This window comes from Gambusia affinis, linkage group LG08 (genome assembly GCF_019740435.1).
Source record: "Gambusia affinis linkage group LG08, SWU_Gaff_1.0, whole genome shotgun sequence".
In the NCBI taxonomy this organism is placed as follows: domain Eukaryota; kingdom Metazoa; phylum Chordata; class Actinopteri; order Cyprinodontiformes; family Poeciliidae; genus Gambusia; species Gambusia affinis.
In genome coordinates this window covers 15,567,073-15,587,119 of record NC_057875.1, presented here as the reverse complement: position 1 = coordinate 15,587,119, position 20,047 = coordinate 15,567,073, and the positions used below count along the sequence as shown (strand labels likewise).

Genomic DNA, 20,047 nt, shown 5'->3' with positions numbered 1-20,047 from the left:
ATTTAAAGCCACTTTTAGCTGAGAAACCTTCTGCAGTACTCAGAAATATTGATGAAGGCTGCTGAATTAAAATATGAAAGTAGTTCCTGCCACTATTTAGTAAAACTCAGTTTTTTTTAATCAGTGTACATGCACTTAGAAAGCACAAATTAATGTCATTTCCCTAGGTATTAACAGTAGAACATAGTTTATTGTGTTCTGGCAAAAATAGTTAATATGATAAGAATAACCATCAGAATCATGTTTGTTCACCAGGTTTGTGAACACAAACAAGAAAATTGACTTTCGGTGCAGAGATTTTAGCTGTCTTTTTCCTAACCCTAGAGCTTCACAACTCCTGGATGGAGGAAAGATCAGCCTCAATGATCCTTTCTGCAGACCTAATTATTAATTGCAATTTGGACCTGTCCCATATTGTGGATGAGCCAAACCATAGTGATGGATGAACACAGAACAGACTAAATAAAGGCAGTGTAAAAGACTTAGCAGCTCCCGTGGCGGGTTGTACGTTTTGTCACAGGAAGTGGAAGTCTCTGCTGGACCTATTTCCGAAAAGTGTCTATTTCTCAAAAATATCTCAGTATCCTTTCTTAGCATAGCTCCTATGAACCTTAAGGGAGGCACGGTACATGTAGTGTTCTTGAGAAAAGGGTGCGCAGAGAGTTTAAAGAAAATGAATGGTTATGTATACAGGCTTAAACGTGTTGAGTTACAGGTGGTTCTGACAGCACTAGTGGACCAGATGAGCAACTTCCTATCTGCATGGATACTCATAACTGTCCTGGATTAGACCTTTAACAGTGGTGTTATCTGTGAACTTAAGTAGTTTCACAGACAGATCTACTGAGTGCAGTCATCTGTGTATAGTGTAAAACTTGTACAGGAGAAGATGCCGCTCAGTCAGGAAGCTGGTGATCCACTGACAGGTGGAGGCCGGGATTGTGAATTAGGTGACATTGTGGAGAAAGATGTCTGGGTTAATGGAGTCAAAAACCATGCTGAAGTCCATAAAGAGTATGTCTCATGTCCCTTTCTTAATCTTCTGATGTTAAAAGAGCCTATTCACTTCTACATCAGAGACCATAAGTTCAGGTAGGGGGTCTGAGGAGAGTAGAGTGTTTGGTGTAAGGAGAGCTCCTGTCTCAGAGTGATACATGGATGAGTTGGTAGGAGGTATGAATGGCTGCCTTCCAAACCTGCAGTAGAAGCTGTTAAGGTCGTTTGCCAGATGAGGATAGTTTCAGCAATTCTATTCAGGTCTGTGGCTGAAGCTTCAGAAACACCTCAAAAGATATGGTCAAAACAAGCCTATATCATCTGCTTTGATTGCTCCATCAACTTCCTGACGACAGGATTAGAGGTCTTTAGTTTCTGCCTTCAAGTTGGAATGAGACGAAGCAGACCATGATCAGAAAGTCCCAAAGTGGCCCTGGTGACAGCCGGATATGTATCTTTCAAAGCCATGTTACAGTAGTCCACTGTGTTTTTAAATTGCTGTAGGGGTACAATATCTGTATTTTGGAAGTACATTGGAAAGATTTGCACTGTAAAAATCCCCAAGAACAATAACAAGAGAGTCTGGGTGCATTCCCTCAACATCAGTTAACTAGCCGTTGTTCAACTTCTGATCTGCAGGCCTGCAAGGTTGCATCTTTACATCTAATCTAACTAAATTAGAAAAGTAAACAATTTTTGAACTTTATTTTTGACCATTTGGTTTGCAAGACTGACTGTTGGCAGTGACAAATTATTAATGGAGTTGTTTTAAAGCCCTTTATGTTCTTCTTTATGCTCATTGCAAGAAATATCCCAAAGTATCATGATAAAACTTCAAGTCCATATTGCTCATTGCTACCATGTATATGATTACAACAGGCAATGTTGTATCAGAAAACCTTTTTCTCACAAACCTCAATCAATTTAAGTCTCCCATCATGGCTACAAACTAGAATTTAGTCTGGAAAAAGCCCTCGGCTGAAAGTTGAGGAGAAAATGTCAAGTTGCAACTGTACATAAACAAGGCTAAACTTAGACAAAGGGTGTGGTGTCCCTAAAAATGATGCAGGCAACATCTGATCATCATCCCAGTATAAACAACCACCCGACTCCACAAGCTAACCTTTCACACTTCTGCCTCTTAAGAATAAAAACCAGTCTCGAGCAACTGCTGAGGCCGGAGGCATCGTTCCACACCAACTGGTATATATTTATAAGCAAACGCAAGTGCGAGAACGATTCCTCGACTGAGACGATGAAAGAACTCCAAGCACAAAACCTAGAAGGGAATCAGGTGACGCAAACCAGTGTTGGGGTTCAATTTTGGTCTGTTGTTGCCAAGCAAGCTTAGGCTGAGAACACTGGACTTGATGACAAAAATCATTTTTTAAAACTTATTTTGTTCCGTCATTTGAGGAAAAAGTGCAAATGGGAGATATTTATGACTGTGTGCACAAAAGGACAAGAAAAACAACTTGGAATCTACCTCAATAAAACAGTTGCTTAAACACAGCCAATAATATGTCAATTTACAGATTAGACCATACATCTCATCTTTAAACTGCTTTAATACGCAACCCCTCATCAGCATTAATCTACATGCTCTTGGATATTTCCTATTTTTAAATGTGTGTAAACTCACGCTAACCCGAGAGGATTATGAGTATCATTTACAACAGTTTAATGTGGTTCATTAGCACCTGTGCTCCAAAAACACGAGAGAAGGAGGTGAAAGGCCACAGTTAGAAACTCAGAAGTGAAACAGAGGGCAGGGGCAGCTTTGACTGATTTTAAATGACATTCAGTGATGCACTATTGCCAACAAATACTGCATAATTATTTTATCCATAAGTGCCTTTGCATTATTATTATATTTTTGGACAAAATGTAAAAAAAATAAAATAAAATAAAATGCTTATATTTTTGCTTTTCTTGCCTTAAACAGCTATTAGCAAAATTACAACTGCACACTTTTTAGTTCAAGATTCCAACATTTTTTCAGATTACACTTTTTAGATTTTTTCCAGTCATTTTTATAACATTCTGAACAACGGAGTAAAAGTGTTTGCTATATTCATTAGTTTCAAAGTAAATAAAAAAAAACAAAATGCTAAAACTTAAAGAATGTGGTACAGGACCATGTTACTGCTAACTAGGACCTGAACACACTTTTGAACTCGCCAAATCAAGACTGGAGAATCCTGTCATGAATTAACCTCATTTAAAGACGCATTTATGAACTTGGGATCCTTTTTTGATATCTTTCTTGGAGCCCCAAAGAATTGCAGCCTTAGACTTGGTTTTAATCTTTAATAAATTTTGTGGATTCAGTTAGTAAGTCAAAGGTCAAATCATTGATGGCTAAAATGTTCAAATCAAAATAAATCAAAACTAAAGTATATCAACTGCATATTAATCAATTCTTTCTCTAAAACTAAAGGCAACAAGAAAGTGTGTGTGTGGGTTTTTTTAAGACTTTGATAAGGCTAAAAAAAAAATGTCCATACATTTCAAGTTTGCGTAGGAAATCCCTTTTTAACTGCAAGTTTGACCTAAAATAATCCGTTTTAAGACAGACAAGGCAAACTGATGTAAACCCTTTCATACAGTTAGCAACAACACAATTGGTTTGGCAGATGGCGAGTGGGCAGTCGAATAAATACTGTGTGAAACAATGATGATCTGGTGTCTACCTCCATTTGGGTGGAATTATTGGTCAGCGTGGTGATTCATATTTTGAAAACGATGAGCTCACTCTGAGGTGTGACTATGTGAATGCCAGACCCCTTTAGTGTGATCAACTTGGCGCCCAACACTGGTCAAATGAGAGTACAAATATGAAGCAGCATGTAAATCTGATGAACCTATAAGCAGTGGCAAGCTGTATCTCATGTTTCTTTTAAAGATCATTATGCATGGCAGCATGAGTTGACTGAGCATGTTAACATTTAAAGCTGATAATTATTGTCACCGTCCTAAAAACTGTCCAAGCATATGTCAAAGCCCATCTCATAATAAGCTTAATCAGAAGAATTTAAAAAAATTTTATCAATAGTGGAACTATAAGCATTTCTAGGTCTAAACAATAAGAATATTAACAAAGGTCTGAAAAACACATCATAAAAAGCAAACAACGTTTTGGAAAGTAGCTCACTTTTTCTACTTTGATCACATACAAAAAAGTAGTTTGTGATAATTACACATCCTGTCCACACACATGTAAGCTATACTCTTTCTCCAGCTAAAAGAAATACAATGGCTACTTCCACTTAAACTGAAAACTCTAAAATGCAGATAAGTAATCTCATTCTCTGCTGTCCCATTGGACTAAACCTCTGAATCATTGGTCAGCACTAGAGTTGGTCTCTGTACATTTGTACGTGATATGAGGCTCTGAAGACCATTCCTCAAGCTCAGCCAAGGATGCCAAAACAATCACAAGATCAAAACTGACAAATAGCGTAAATAAAACTTTGTGTCAAAACTTGGTTGTAAGCCAGTTGTTTCAGAGTTTCATTTAATACAACTTGCAGTTGATTCAGAGTTGAATCTTTTTCACTACGGAATTCTTTTTTCTTTATTGTCAATGGAAAACTTTTCAATATATTTATTTCAGAGTCAGTGTTAATATTTTTGGTTACAATTATTTATTTCAACGCCAATATTTCCTTTCTGACAGTTGGCCCATTCCCATTGCTGGTTGTCTTAATATTGGCAATGTACATGTTTAATAGCATCGTGTACAACATGTTAATGTTCCAGTCTTCTTTCTAAAATATTTAATAACTCTGTGTGACATATTTAATCTCATTGATCAGCCATAAATCAGCAGTAATGTACATAGGGTGAAGCAGACAGTGTGATGCCGCACAGATGGGGGACAGTGTTGACCCCCATAGACACAATGTGCAACAGCTGTGGTAACCCTAGTTGGTAGTGGAGTCAAACATGAGGCATAAATTAATCTAAACTCTTAATTAGAGCATGTTAGGTAAGACAAATTATAAAAAATTTTATTTCGTTTATCCCTGTCCAACAAGCATACATAACTTTTTTCCAAATTAAACAAGTTTATTATGTAACCTAGTTTATCATTAAGAAAATACCTCTGTAAAACCAGGAGAAACAGCCTGCAATTGTGCTCATTTTAATTATTACACACAATAACCCAACAAAACTCATGTACAAGCACGCTCTCATTTAAATAGTTGATAGCTCACAAAAAACACACATACACAACATGTCCTTGGACGTTCTCTCTTGAGCATTGCAGTAACTCAATTAAATCAACTAATTTGACACTGCTGTCATTGTTTGAGGTACACAAACTCAAAACAGAGGAACTTAACCCCTGGCACCAAATACAGTTCTGACAAAACAACACATGGACCAATATTAAACTCTTGCAGTGGCCTGGACCATTGTGTGCTCTGGTTTGAGCTCTGTGTTGATTGTTTTATTCAAGAATAATGAAATAAAAAAAAAAATAAAAAAAAATAAAAACTGAGCAAATATATGAAACAAGGAACGGAGATTTCCTCAAGTCATGTTTTCCTTTCCTTGCTTCCACATGAACTTTCCTTGGCACTGGGATGATTCAGAAACCCTCATGACTCTTGTGGCTACCACGATTCCTTTTAAGAAAGGCTGCCTGTTTTAGCAAGTTGACTTGGCAAACCACTGGAAGGCTTTTTTATGTGGCTCCTTGTTTGATACAAGTTTGGTTAAATCTACTTTGAGGCTTTTTATAGTTCTTTACTGGTTGGTGAATGAAATATAAGAATTCCCTGGGAAAGCCAGGGAGGAGGACATTGTTACAAATGGAGGTGTTGCAAAGCTGCAGACGACAGGCACTTACTGCATTCTGGAAGAATCTCATACCATAAGGCTCATGTTCCCCAAGAAAACCGTTTATCAAATAAGTGACAGCCAAACAGTGCTCAAGTTGACACAGATATTAATTTGTTGACAGAATCCATAAACTAAATTGCTCTTAGGTGAGCTAATACAGAAAAATTGTGTAATAAGACTAGTGGAAAATAAATGCCATGATGATATATGATATATGCCAAGCACAAGACAAACTCAACCGGGACTCTTTTTCCAAAACAATACAATGTTTAAATACGAAATGTTATCTCATGAGTCGCAATACATGACCTCCCTTAACACATTATATAAATGTGAAAAAAATAACAATGAGTTCTTTATTAAGAAATTTTGACACTCCACTGTCTAGTTTTTTTAAATTAATCTCTGACAAATGTGACTTAAGAGCAGGCAAGAAAAAAAAACAACTAACCTTGTGTTAGCCAAAGAATGTATTTTCTGGATGAATTTTATAACTGTGATCTAGCAAGGTCAAATATGCCCATCTTCATCTCCACACTTCACAGCTGGCATGTTCATTTCCTAGACAAGAACCTCAAAACGGAACACTCAAGCGTGCATTATGTTTTGGTGCATAAATTATTCTATTTTAGACTTTTCTGTCCAAACGTGATTCCAGAACTCGTGGTGTTTGTCTGGCAAATTTCTTAAGCAGCTCATCCACGGGAGCGGGTTAAAACCATTCATCTTCAGTTCGTCCCAGCCGGATTAATCTCCATTAGCAGATCTTTCGCAGTTCTGCACGACTTTTCTGGGGAAGCACAAACCACACCGTATTCGGCACAATCACGTTGATCGACAGCAGACTGCATTTTTTGATTTGCCCGTGATTTTACGTCACTGAAAACTCTAAGCAACATCTCAACCACCGCAGTGTGGAGGAGCGTAATCATGAGTGTAACCTTGAGCAGCTGCAGGAGCACATGAGTCAACCTTGGGAGCAGTTGACCGTAATTTCTCTCTGAAGAACGCATACGCAATGAAGAAGAGAGAAAGGGTGCAGCTTTGGTCAACGTTCTGTGGAAGTTACATTTTTTACATCGACCAGCGTGAAACACCGGATCTACTTATTAGTTTGGTGTGATGTTTGGAATCTTCTTTTCATTTTTGACTATTGGTTTATGTCTTTTGACTGCGTTACCTAAATCCAAAAAAGGTTGCCTATTAAAAGGAAAATGTCACAATACAGACAGATTTATACGTAGAGCAAACTGTATAACTAATCCGAGTACTTTATTTTTCCTTAAAGGGAAATTAAATAAATAAATACGTCATTTAAACGATTGTAATTTATTATGTTTGGGCCAATATTGAATTTCAGTAAGAAAAACGGAAATAGCTGTGGGAGTCCATAAAAAACACAACCTCAAGGTTCTCCACTGCGAAGTCTCACTGCAAAAAAAAAACAAAACAAACAAAAAAACATAATCGGAGCAATGACCAGAGCTCCCGTGCGTTCACAGCGTGCCCAAGTTCCTACTTTCCTACCCATATTCACACCCACAGTAGAGGGAAATAGACTCCAATGAACACACTCCAAACCAACATGAACCAGATATTAACCAGCTAGAGTGAAACTTGATCATGGGGAAGCAGCCTTAGAGTGCAAAAGTTTTCATCTTGCCCAGCTGGTAGCGCAAAGGACTACACACCTGAGGTTTAAATAGGGCACACCTTATTCTGCAAAATATTGCACATTGTGTTTTTTTAGTTATGTATGACAAGAACATTTTAAGCAGTTTTACCCTCTTTTTCTTTAATTGCTTAGCTACATACAATAATACATTTATTTTGTATTGCTAATTTTCACAATACATTTCTCCAAAGATGTTTGAGAACCACATGGAGTGACCTAATTTTTCAATGTGACTCTATAAACAAAGCTACACACAGCACATGTGCACTTATGATGTGCATAGTATCAAAGTGGCTTAGTGGTGCAAAAGAAACAGCAGAGTTGTGTTCAACGCAGATGAAAGGCAAAAGAAAGCCGCTCCTCGTTGTTGGTTTACCCTTTGTCAGGCAGGGTTGAGATATGCACACTCTACGCTTTTACCCTCCCATCAGTGGAGAACAATAGATGAAGTTGCTCAACACTAAGTATCAAGATCATAATAGATATTGTTTGGAGGAAAGCCATCGAGGAACCTGAGACTTCGGTGAGAGAAGAGACAGTTGAGAAGATTGGAGTAAAAGAGCAGCGTGTGAAGGATTACATTTATTGTTCGGTATTTGGGTCTAATAATCATTCAGCAAAACACCAAATACAGGAGTGACTGAACGTTTTACGTAAAGACGGTTCTCTGTAAAGCTCATTACACTCATATAGAGGGAGTGTAGAGGCTTTAGACAATCAGTATTCAAAATTCATTAGCCTAAACAATGACCTTGTTTCAACAATGAGTTTAAGTGGAACATTTATGGTGGGCGATTGCCATTGTGTGATGTATTGTGTTCAACTCTGATGGCCTAAGGCCACTGCCAGGTGAGATACAAGAGGGGTGAGTGCGTGTATATGTGGGTGTAAACCTGGAAATTTGATGATGTCCTAGAGCAGAGAGGAAATACTTACAGTGCACAAAAGGCTCGAGAACAATCATAAAGATGAACAAATGTTACCCTCCCACAGGCAGAAACAGAATTGAAAGAAAACAAAAACTACCCAGGTGTTTCAAACAAGAGAGATTGGTTTTAGATATGTAGTATTTAAGAAAGCAGAAAAAAGTAAAGCTCAGGGTCAAGTGCTAACAATAGCACTTGACAATTAGAGGAGAAAAAAATTATAGCAAAATAAGCTGAGGAAGTCTACACAGCACAAAGTAAGGGTCAGAAATAACAGATTTAGCTTATGAAATATTAAGAAAATGTTGTAGACCCGCCAAAGCAGAGAAATCATGAGATTGTCTGTAAGTCACACTCCTTCAACTTCAGAAAGAAAAACACATGTATACAGGGTTTAATGTTGAAATTAATATAGTTAGTTCAAATAAAATTAACTTTATAAATAAATTAAGTGATCATGGTTGTAGTTTGGCAATGGCAGGGGAAGAAGTGAAAGAAACCATTCAGTTCTTGTTGGCCACGTTTTCAAATATTGTGCAATTAAATTTAGAGCAAGAGCTGGGGATGGTTGTTTACAGTGCGTACAGTTTCATAGAGTATCTTCCTTCACAATCAATGTGGCACATTGCATGCATCACGGGCAACCATTAGCGATTAGGTAAAATTTAAAACCTCAAGACAGTCCATACCTACCAGCAAGCAATTGTTTCTCAAAAGCCAAAGGTCTAGACCCCTTGTACAAAAGCAAACCATAGAAAAAGGGGCTGGTTTTTACCAGGCTGAGCTACAAATGGCTAATAGTAAGAATATTTTCATGTATGGCCTGGTTTCTCTATTTAATCAATTAACAGTTCGTCCGATGTATTTGACTGGACGGACTGTCACCGAAACACTATTCAAGTCCTGCTACAGCTCCTTCAGGGTTATTATGGACTATTCATTGATGCTCTCCTTGCCTGGCTAATCAGTTTAGCTGGACGACCATGTCTTGGTAAGTTTGAAGTTGTGCCATACTTTTTTGACTGTTCTGATGTGCTCCTTGGTCTTTAGGAGTCTTTCTGTTCACTAATGTTCTCTAAGAAACCTCTAAGTCCTTCAAAAGAAGAACCACATTTTCTATTTAGGTTACTTCTGAAGGCGACTGATTACACTGGATTTTATTAAGCGGCGCTAGAATAACGAGTAACACTAATTCACATTATATTTTTTAGCATTTTTGTAACTAAGAATGTAAACCATTATTCTTCTCATTCTACTTCATAATCCATTACTATTTTGTGATGGACTACCAGATAAACTCCAAATAAAAATATATCAAAGTTTGCCAATGCAATGTGGCAAAATGTACAGAAGTTCGAGAGGTTATGAATACTTTGATGGACTGTAACTCCTGGGTGTCATTAAAATAAAGATGGCCTTATAGTACCAACTGGCTTCATGATGCAATCATCACTAGCTCTCATTAACAGCTGCTCAATTCAAGAGTGTACTCACGCTTCCACGCCTACAACAGTTTTCACTGCCTTCCTGACTCACTCATCAATAAGCTGGGAGTGGGAGTGATATTTAGTTTGTGTCATTGTCTCTCAATGTGGGAACTCATACTACAGGTTTGAATAAATACAGAAAAATAACAACATTTTGAGCACACAATGAGGCCCCAGCAGCGTATCAATCAGCTGTGTACCTCTCGCAGGCATCAAAGACTGGAAGGAAAAATAACATTACACACCCTTTTCAAAACACACATGCACCCTGCACTTACCCACTTTTGCGCATGTGTACACAGAGACGCACACCATTCTCACTAACCGACTCGCCCACACTGACAACGGTGCATGTGCACACACGCATACACACAATTACATAAGCACCCTAGGAGTTTGGCAGAGAGGAGGCAAAAATCAGAGTGGGAGGCCAAGCACCTGGATGAACAGATTATGGTCTAAACCCCACCAGAGACACATAGACGATCTGCTGCAAACTTAAATTTTTCTCCTTAGCATGGGTTCTGGGCCTCTCTTCGCCTGAGGAACACTACAAGCCTCAGCAACCTTGGCTCACAGATGTACCCAAAAATCTGCTCATCTGTAGTTGGGATGACTACAGATGAGCAGTAGTCATGCGTAAGAGCTTTATCGCAGAATATGAACTGTCCAAAACCATCACTGTAAAACTTTATATGCATTTATTACTAAATATTGGACTTTTACACAAATTCATCACAGGAGCAATATAATGCAAACCCTGGAAGCAGTCTTGTGGTAAAACATTTAGCGTACTGCATTAGATTTGACATTTGGAGAACGTTTGAGAACATTTTCTTTTGCCCAGAGGTGTTAGTATTGGCTCCTGGTGGTGACTGATGTTGGACATCTTGCCGTCAACAACTTCCTCTAAACTTCCACAATCTCGCTACAGAAAAGCACTTTGAAAATCATCACCTATATTGCTCGTCTTGACAGTGTTTCAAATGACATCACTGAAACTGTTGTGCTCAAATATTTAAGATTTGTACAGTATTGAGTACATACAGTTCACTCTTGACTTTTTCTATTCTTGAAGTGATCATGCCATCTGGTGGCCAATACAGTTAAGTTCACAGTTTATTTAACACCTTAGCTGTCACCCTCAAAATGATTACATGTTAGCCAAATGGAGTCCAGTGACAGTGAAATAAATCAATAAATGTAAGTAATAAGGCAATAATCTCTCATGTTTCACATTAAAGAGGCCATAATATGTAGACCCAAAACTTCACCACAACATTTATTATTCATTCAAGTCTCTCTCTGTATGTTATATATATATATATATATAACATACAGAGGGAGCAACTTAGACTAACAAGAACCATACAAAGAAACCTTTCACTTGATTTTTTTATAATCTCCAAAGAACAGACTCAAAGGGGTGATTTGCGTAATTCCTTCTTGTGATCTTGTTTTTTGAAAACTGAGTACAGTAAAACATGTTACATTTTGTCACCTCAAAAATGAACTATTTGTACTAAAAAAGCTTTTTACAACAGTCAATGTAATGGTGCACGATTGTCCAAAAACCTCATAATAGAATGAGACAGTATTTTTAGTACTAAAAACTTACTCCATTGGGATACGAAACTGGACAGTATCAGGAGGTTGCTCCTTTCCCGGCCTCACCAGAGTCAGAAACCAGTTGGGTCTGAAGATCCTCAGCTGGGGGTTTCCCAGCTGGTAGAGAGGGTAGCTGAGACAAGACATGAAACGATGAAATATTTTCAAATGTTAAAAATAAAATTGTGTAAAATAAAATAAAATAAAAAAAAATCCTCTTTTATTTTTTATTCTGATGAGAATAAATTAATTATTTACAAATGTTTAATGTTAAGCTGTCTAAATTAAACAACAACTAAATGTGATCATTTTTAATTGTTTCCTACAATCCAAATAATAGCCAGTGTCTATGGTAATGTTGTTCTTCACAGTGTTCAGAAAAATGATTGCTCACGTGAAACTGACTATGAATCATTAACTGTTAATTATGGTTTTGCAAGATTTGTAAATTGAGAATTTCTATGAGGGGATTAACAAAGTATTCTTAAATCTGAGTATAAATGCTGAATTTTAAAAAAACATGTAGGTGCTATGACCTTATTTCATGTTTCATGATGTCTGAGAGGACGGCACGACAAAACATATTGGTTCTTCATGTAGTCAAAATATGAAAATAATTGATATGAGGCAAATTCATTTGCATACTTTTCAGGTACCGCAAACATATAAGCTATTGGGATTTGGAAGTTGTATTAATATTTGCTTTTTAAAACAAATCTTCAGACGTTTTTATAAGAACAATCAGCAGAAGAGCTGAGTGTTTTCGTTCAAAGACAGGAACGCAGCAAAGTCACGAGCAGCTCTGATAAAAAATGTAAAATATTTCCCTGCAGAACTACATTTGGACATTAAAGATTATCCTATCTAAAACCACGTGATATAATAAACACTAATTCTTTAACATTTACGGAAAATAATGCCAAATATTACAGCGCTCTTCTCAAAGAGTATGCCTACAAGAGTCTCTTAAATCTGCACTGTTAGCTGAACCTAATTCGGAAAGATGCTTAACATAATTAAGAGAAAAAATATATTCTTCTAAAGTATAAACTTAAGATATTAGAGCTGCGTGTTGACTGTTTTTAGTTTAGCTTGCTAACGCTAACTACCATCTTGCCGTGCAGAAGCTGTCAATTTACAGTTAAAAGTAAAAAAAATAAATAAAACACGTTTTTAGAGTATTTGATAAACTAACACGAGGACATATAAAACAAGGGCTAGGACAATGTTAGATCCCAACCGTAGGTAATTGATAGATTACAGAATGAAAACAAACGGTGACTACCATTACGCAACGAGGTTTCAGATCATACAGTAGAAATAAACACTTATTACTTACATCATTCTTGATACTGACATCACTGTAGAAATAGAATCAGACAGATGAAATGCTAACAACTCTACTATGTTGTTTTTCAAGGTTGAGAAATGCTACACGTGAATCGATGTGCTTCCGGGGGAGCAGAGCGCTGTAGCGATGGGAATTCCGGATTTTTTCCGAGATCCGAGTCACATGGCTTCGTTTAAAAAAGAGCTGTGTCTTTTGGTTCCTAAACTGAGAGAGCCAAAAGTGGCATTTGTGATAAAATAATTGAATTAATATGTAGGTATGTAGACATCTTATTAAGATGAAACTAATTATATGAAAGAAATCTATGTTTAAATGTGTAAATAATCCACCTAATACATAACATAAAATTATACTTAAACATGTTACTTCATTATATGTTTCAATTATGTAAAAAGAAAAAAAATATTATTATTATTTTTAATTACAAATTTATTCAAATACTCAATATTTCCTGTGTATATAGTTCCATAAAAGAATTTAAACTGATGTGTCTAAATCAGAAACAAATCTTGTTGGGTACACTTCACAGTAAGTAATCTCGGGACTAATCAGCAATATTAGTTCTACTGACTGTCCATATCTAAAGAAAAAAACTGTCCTAATTCTATGAATTAAAAAAAATCATAAATGCTTAGCCTACTAAATACATACTTAACCTGTTTTCAATATATTGCTAGTGAAGTATGTCATTAAATATTTTCTTTGTTTCAAAAATACAGATTTTACTGTGCAGTTAATTACATTGTGCCATGCTGCAGCACATTATGAATCTATATCATCAAAGTAAATGCTTACTATTTTCTTTAGACTGGAGTTTCAACTGTTTATGTAGCAAATGTGCTGGCATAACAAATTGGCTCTTTCAAGAGCAACACAGACAAATTGCACCTTTGGAAAGGTTAAAATTACTGCTGATCAGAATATGTAACTCAAGGAAGTGTTTTTAATAATATAAAAGACACCAAAGTAAAAATTGAAGACAAAGAGGACATCAGTGAATTATTGTTCAAATCTAAAACAGAAGCAATGTTCTTGGTTTCTTTCCCAATTTGAATTCTACACCTTCTAGGGTTTTTTGTTAAATAAAAAACAACAACACAGAGTTAGTCTTCGTTCTTTCATTTTCACTAGGATAAGCATGTGCAAAACTCATGACATGTTATTTTTGTAAATAAACAGAGTATTTGGAAGTGTTGTGTGTACACAGAGGAATGAATACTCAATCCCTTTTTGTCCAGATTGTTGTTGTGTTCTTTTTCTCAAGGCTACAGCAGCAGAGGGAGAGCTTGTCCCATCTCTGCTCCAGCCTCTCCCAGTTGATGCTGTGGCGGAATGATTTAAACCCATGGCCATGACTGGAACTCGAGTCTCGGGCTCAAACAGTTCAGACCTAGATGGAAATGGGCCACAGTGACAGTCAACACTGTGCTTTGGAGGGAAGCCTCCGTCACTTAAGATGGAGTGTATGAAGGTAGATGAGGGTGCTGGAGAGAAGTCAGGTTTTTATTATTAGGTGGGTGTAATATTTAAGAGTTATCACAGGTATTCTGTCCCACTATGAGAATATGATCAATGCAGTTTTGTTAAAAAAAAATATTTAAAAAAAGCTTTAATTCCTTTAGAAAGAGTTTTCCACAGTTTCTTGTTTACTTGCTTGCTGCCTTTGAAATGATTCATCTGACAGCTAATAGGAGAGAGCATGTTTTAGTACTAAAGGTGGTGAGTCAGTGGTGGGGAGATGTACATCAAAAGCTATGTTCTGACTTATAAATTGCAAATCCACTTCAGTTTGTGTTTTGTAAGTCCACAGTTGTTCCATGTAAGATTTACAGCATTTCCTTTCACTTGGCCTGAAATCAGGTGTTTACTGGTGAGGAGTAGTAGTAGCTTCAGTACCTCAGTATGAGTTTCTGCTGGCAGCAATTGCCCAGCCAGCATCAAGTCAGGGTTTTGAGGATCACCGGGAGACCGCAATTCACTCTTCCTTTGAGTGTCATAAACACTAATGTCTTTTTAGTGTTTATGAAAGTGTGTAAAAGTAGGATTTTATTATGTGAACTCCAGGATGAATAGTTCCTATTGTGGAAGAGACCAATGGGGATCCTTAAACAAATAAACTAATTATATAATCTAACTTTATAACCTTTTGGGTACAAAGAGATTAAGAACTTTATTCGAAAGATTTTATTGGTTTCTTCAAAAACTGGTTGATAGCTTGCTGTGGAGTAACTTAACTGATCCCATTCCTTTTTGTATGTTAACATAGATTAGTTTTGCAGTAGTTAGACTCTGATAAATGTCTTTGCTTTGTGTGTGCTTGGTATTTTTACTGACACATGCTTAATTTGCAACACCTACCCTTAACTCTGAAATATGCACACAGCCTCTGACATAATCAAATTAACCCTGACTCATTTTCTCTTAATTGAGAGCATTGCAATAATCTTTTTTTTTTTTTTTTTAAACTTCAACTACATTTAACTCACACAACAGTTTGCTGTGCATGTGTGCAAAAAAAAAAAAAAAAAAAAAAAAAGATAGAAGCAGAAAGAGAAAATATTGAAGGTTCAGGTCTGGGGCAGAGGAAAACTGTTTCAGCGACAGCCCAGAGAGGAAAAAAGTTCTGGTAAAGAAGTGAGCGCACTAGCTGCAGAGGTGAACAGGGGGGAAACAGTGGGATTGTCCCGCCAACATCCAGCCTGAAGGCCGCATGGAAACTTTCCCCCTCTAACGCTCAGGCAGTCAGAGGAGAAGTTGTTGGTATTGAATATCCAAGAGAAGGAAAAAAATGGTAGCAGTAAATTGAAGATCCAGACATGAAGACGGAAAAGTTCGTCAGCCGAAGCAAATAGTTTTGCATGGCACAAGTTGTGCTGTGACTAGACTAAAGCATTTGAAAATGATACTGTGAATTAAAAGTAAGTAAAAAAATAAAATAAAAGATTGGTTATTCTTTATCAAAACTTATGTTCTGTTTGTAGTATATTGTAGCTAATAACTAAAAATCATAACATAACCAAGACTATACACTTTTTTATGTGCAACATTTATTTTTCTTGTGGCTGCAACCTCATAATTGTTATGGCCTGGGTTGTTTTGAATTGATTTTGAGGTTGAATTATTTCGTGTTTTTTAGTCTCTTTCTTTGATAAGATCAGTCCATCTACTCAACTTACCTCATGACGATAATATTTGTGGTGTGCTCTTTTCATGCATTGTAATTCAAAGTGGTCTGTGACAAAAGAGTCACACAAAAATTACATTGAAATCAAGAAGCATAATAAATACTAGCTGAGTGTCCTTTGCTTTATTGGGACCAAAAATATTGAGCCACATCCATTTCTTCTGCATCAGGAGTGAAGAAACCCATCCAACAGTCGATATAAGAGACAGACTCAGTGACTGTTATTTGCTATGTTCATGTGGTGACTCAATAATGAAGTTGTGTGTCGGCTACATGACAGACATAATCTCTTAGCATGATGTTGTAATACAAATATTAAGCCTACACTGTAAACAAAACATAAACTTAGGAAACATTTTTATGGATAAATTAAACTAGGAGCAGAATGTCTACACACAAAGGTTCATATTTAAAATCATAATTTACCATTTAAAATACTGTTAGTTACTGTTATTAAAGTTCAGCAGTTCCTTACCAATACATTTTTGAATACTGAGCAGAGAATTTAACCTGTTAATAAAAATCACACCTTTTTAAAAAGTATATTCACATTCAAATATACTTTAATGATATAATGTATAACTTTAATTACGTGCAGAGTTGTATTTTATGTCAACCTAAAACACTCACTTTGAAACTATAAAAAATACATAATTTCCATAAATCAAGACTTATGTATTATTGGGTAAATGTCAATAGGTTAGTTTTACCATACGCGTGTTTATTTATCAGAACTACTTTGCTAAAGCTTAGCACTTTTTAACTGTATTCTATAAACCCAGAGTAGTGTGTTTGGCCTATAAATTAAAATTATTCAGATGCCTTAAGATACATTTTTTGTCACTGTAGAGCAATGATATAGCCCTCTTGTTATTTTTTCCCCCCTGTCTTTAAATTAACATAGCATTTCAGAATTGTTCCTGGAGTCATAGTTGAAGATTATCATTACTGTTGCCATTAAATTAGTTCCAAGAATTTCATTTCTGTATTATAGTAGCTTGCAGCTTGCTGTAGTCCACATAAGTGGGTCAATCCACTTTGACCTACAAAACATAAACCATTAATCTGTTCACACCGCTCTTAATTAAACTCTTGCCTCCTTGCCATCACCAAATGGGCGGTTAGAGGTTGTGGCCAGCTCCAGTCAGATTCTTCTCTTTTTTTCATGCCCTGTGTTCATATAGTCAAAGCGAGGGTCTGCATGCCACGCAGCAATACTCTAACTAATAATAGCTGCCAGGGTCATGGACAATCTGGATGGCGTTTAAATTTAGACCTTTCCCCGTGGATGTTCCATTGAAGTCATAAGTTCGACCTCTGACCCAGGAGCATGGCTGCCACAGGACCTTTGGTGAACTTGAGGTTTAGAAGTACAAATGCAACACGAGCGGTCACAGACTTGCAAAGACTTAGTCATATGTATGTACTGTGAATGTGCAAGATTTGATCTGCTGAAATCCAACAGGCTGTTTGAGGCAAAAAGCAGTTTAGATAAGACACAAAGGGTAGTGAACACTTACTACATTCATTCTCTGTGATCCAGTCATCATCACATGACAAAGGAGGCCACTGACTGTGGTGCTTTTCTGTCTCTGTTCTCTGTCTCTTGTGATGAAACAACTTAGTGAACATAAAATCACTTTTGTTTCTTGCTAAAAGCAAGAAACAAAAGTTTCTCTACATTATCAATGCACTAAACAAATTTGAAATCTATTTAAAAATCACCAACAGCCTGAGGATTGTTTTTAGATAGATAGTGAAGAAGTGCTTGCACGGATTCCCACAGCCTTATCCAGTGTCTCCGTTGCTGCCAGGGTTATGTGATGGATCGGGGGGTTGAAATGCATAAACAGGGACAGGACAACTGATCTGCAAGGTACGTCAGGCGACACTCTTAAGATATCTGGTGGACAGTACCACTGAAGACCTCAATCTGAAATTATGGCAACATTGTTAATGTTATGGCTTCTCCTGTCTTACTCTTTTTCTTCACACCGGATGACATGCTAGTACTCATTAAAATAGTACACGAAGAACAACTTGAAAGAAACAGAATGACACTGACATGGAATGAAATAGTTCAGGTTTAATCAAGTTAGAGTTAAGAATATGGATATGCATAATAGCTGTGCATTATTACATGAACTTTGACTCATCATGATGAAATAGTTTTGGTGCCAATTTATCCTCTGGATAACAAGAACCTAAAGGAACAATGAACTTCTTACATACTATTGAACACGCCAACATCAGTTTTTAGGAAATGTTCAAATCGATTTTGTCACTGTAGTGTAACAGAATTTTCTTCTTCTTTCTTCTGCGTCAGTAAGATTTTTTTTTTTAAATGATAACATAAAACAACCCTGATTATGCATGTTAAGCAACATGCTTAGATTTGAAAAGATATCACATTTTGAATTGAAGACAAAAATATTTAGAATATCATTCAATAAATCTATCTATCTATCTATCTATCTATCTATCTATCTATCTATCTATCTATCTATCTATCTATCTATCTATCTATCTATCTATCTATCTATCTATCTATCTATCTATCTATCTATCTATCTATCTATCTATCTATCTATCTATCTATCTATCTATCTATCGATTTTTCTTTCTTTTTGTCATTGTTATGATAAGAGCAAAACTATGCAAATGCATGAAAATAAATCAGAATATCACTGAAAATGCATTTATGTCAGTAAATAAGTTAATATTATTATTAATATGTATTATAATACAAGAAGAGCATTATAAGGTTATGGGCTGTCTAATAAAAGCCCAAAATTTAGCTTTGGATAAAAAATCAAATGTATAAGAAAAATATATACAGCAATGACTTATCGCTTGAATTATCGCTTTTACAATCATGGGAGAGACTGCCGAATTAACAACAAAGTCAGTGACACGATCCACGCGAAAAGAAAGCCACTGCAAAAAAAAAATAAAAAATCTGGGTGTTCACACAGTGATGTGTGCAAAAACACTAAACTGAAGGAAAGTCAAGTTGAAGAAAAAAATAGTGCTGCAAAAAAGCAGAGCCTGGACAAGAAAAGCACAAGCAGCAGGGATAACACAGCCTTGTGAAGCAAACCCCAGTGAAGTATTTGGGGTAGATTCATAAGGTAAAACTGGTGTCAGAGCATTGAGAGCCACCACATACATGCACATCACATGCAACTCTCACATTCATTGTGTGAAAACCCTCCTTAACCAGAGACAACATCAACCACCTCTTAGTTTCCTTAATGCCGCAGCGATGCCACACTGAGCACATTCATCCCTCACTGGACTGACGCTTTAATTCATGCTAAAACTGTGAACAACTAGCTTCTTCAGAAATGGACTGTGGAGACTCTGACTGTCACAAAACATCTGTCAAAAACTCTGTTGAGCTTTCAGATCATTCAGAAATCACAAATCATGCATGTAATATCCCAAACACGTGAGACTGCAAACACTGGAAAGCCAAAGGAGAAATCACTCAGGTCAATACAATAAATATAAAAGTATCAGACAACTAATAAAAGATTGGACATATGTCAAAGGTGAGTGACACCTTTTATGTTTTGCTCTGTAGATAACTTACAAGAACTGTTCTTGACTAAAGTACAAGGATCTGTTTCATCCTGGTGAACCAATGTGACTGGTCTTTAAGTCTTAATGATGCACAGAGAAATTGTACATTAAACATGTTGCCCTCAGTGGTGATCTCTGTGTTTTCACCTTAAATCATCCAGCTAGCCGTCACTTAAGTCCTGACTTAAAGTTGTGAATCTTCTCCATTATTTTGAATGGGTTTTGCCTCATATTCTTCTTCTGTACCCTGTTGTGTGTGCACATTTTTCAAACTCGTGATTTTCTTCCACATATCATTGGAAAAATGTGCTGGCATACAGCAAAGTCAATACATTGTCAATGGTCACTACCTCTGTTGTGGAGGGTCTCATGGAGAGCAACAGA

At 36.5% G+C, this 20,047-nt stretch overlaps 1 protein-coding gene across 1 annotated transcript in view; it reads right to left on the bottom strand.

Annotated features, from left to right (window-relative positions):
* Positions 1-13,059, bottom strand: part of mrpl23 (mitochondrial ribosomal protein L23) — a 41,885-nt gene extending 28,826 nt beyond the window's left edge. Inside the window, exons 1-2 of the mRNA XM_044124693.1 lie at positions 12,883-13,059; positions 11,554-11,676 (exon numbers count right to left, since the gene is read on the bottom strand). Of these exons, the coding sequence (XP_043980628.1) occupies positions 11,554-11,676; positions 12,883-12,902 (143 nt within the window). The 5' untranslated portion in view covers positions 12,903-13,059. The remainder of the gene's footprint in view (positions 1-11,553; positions 11,677-12,882) is intronic.
* Between the last annotated feature and the right edge of the window lie 6,988 nt (positions 13,060-20,047).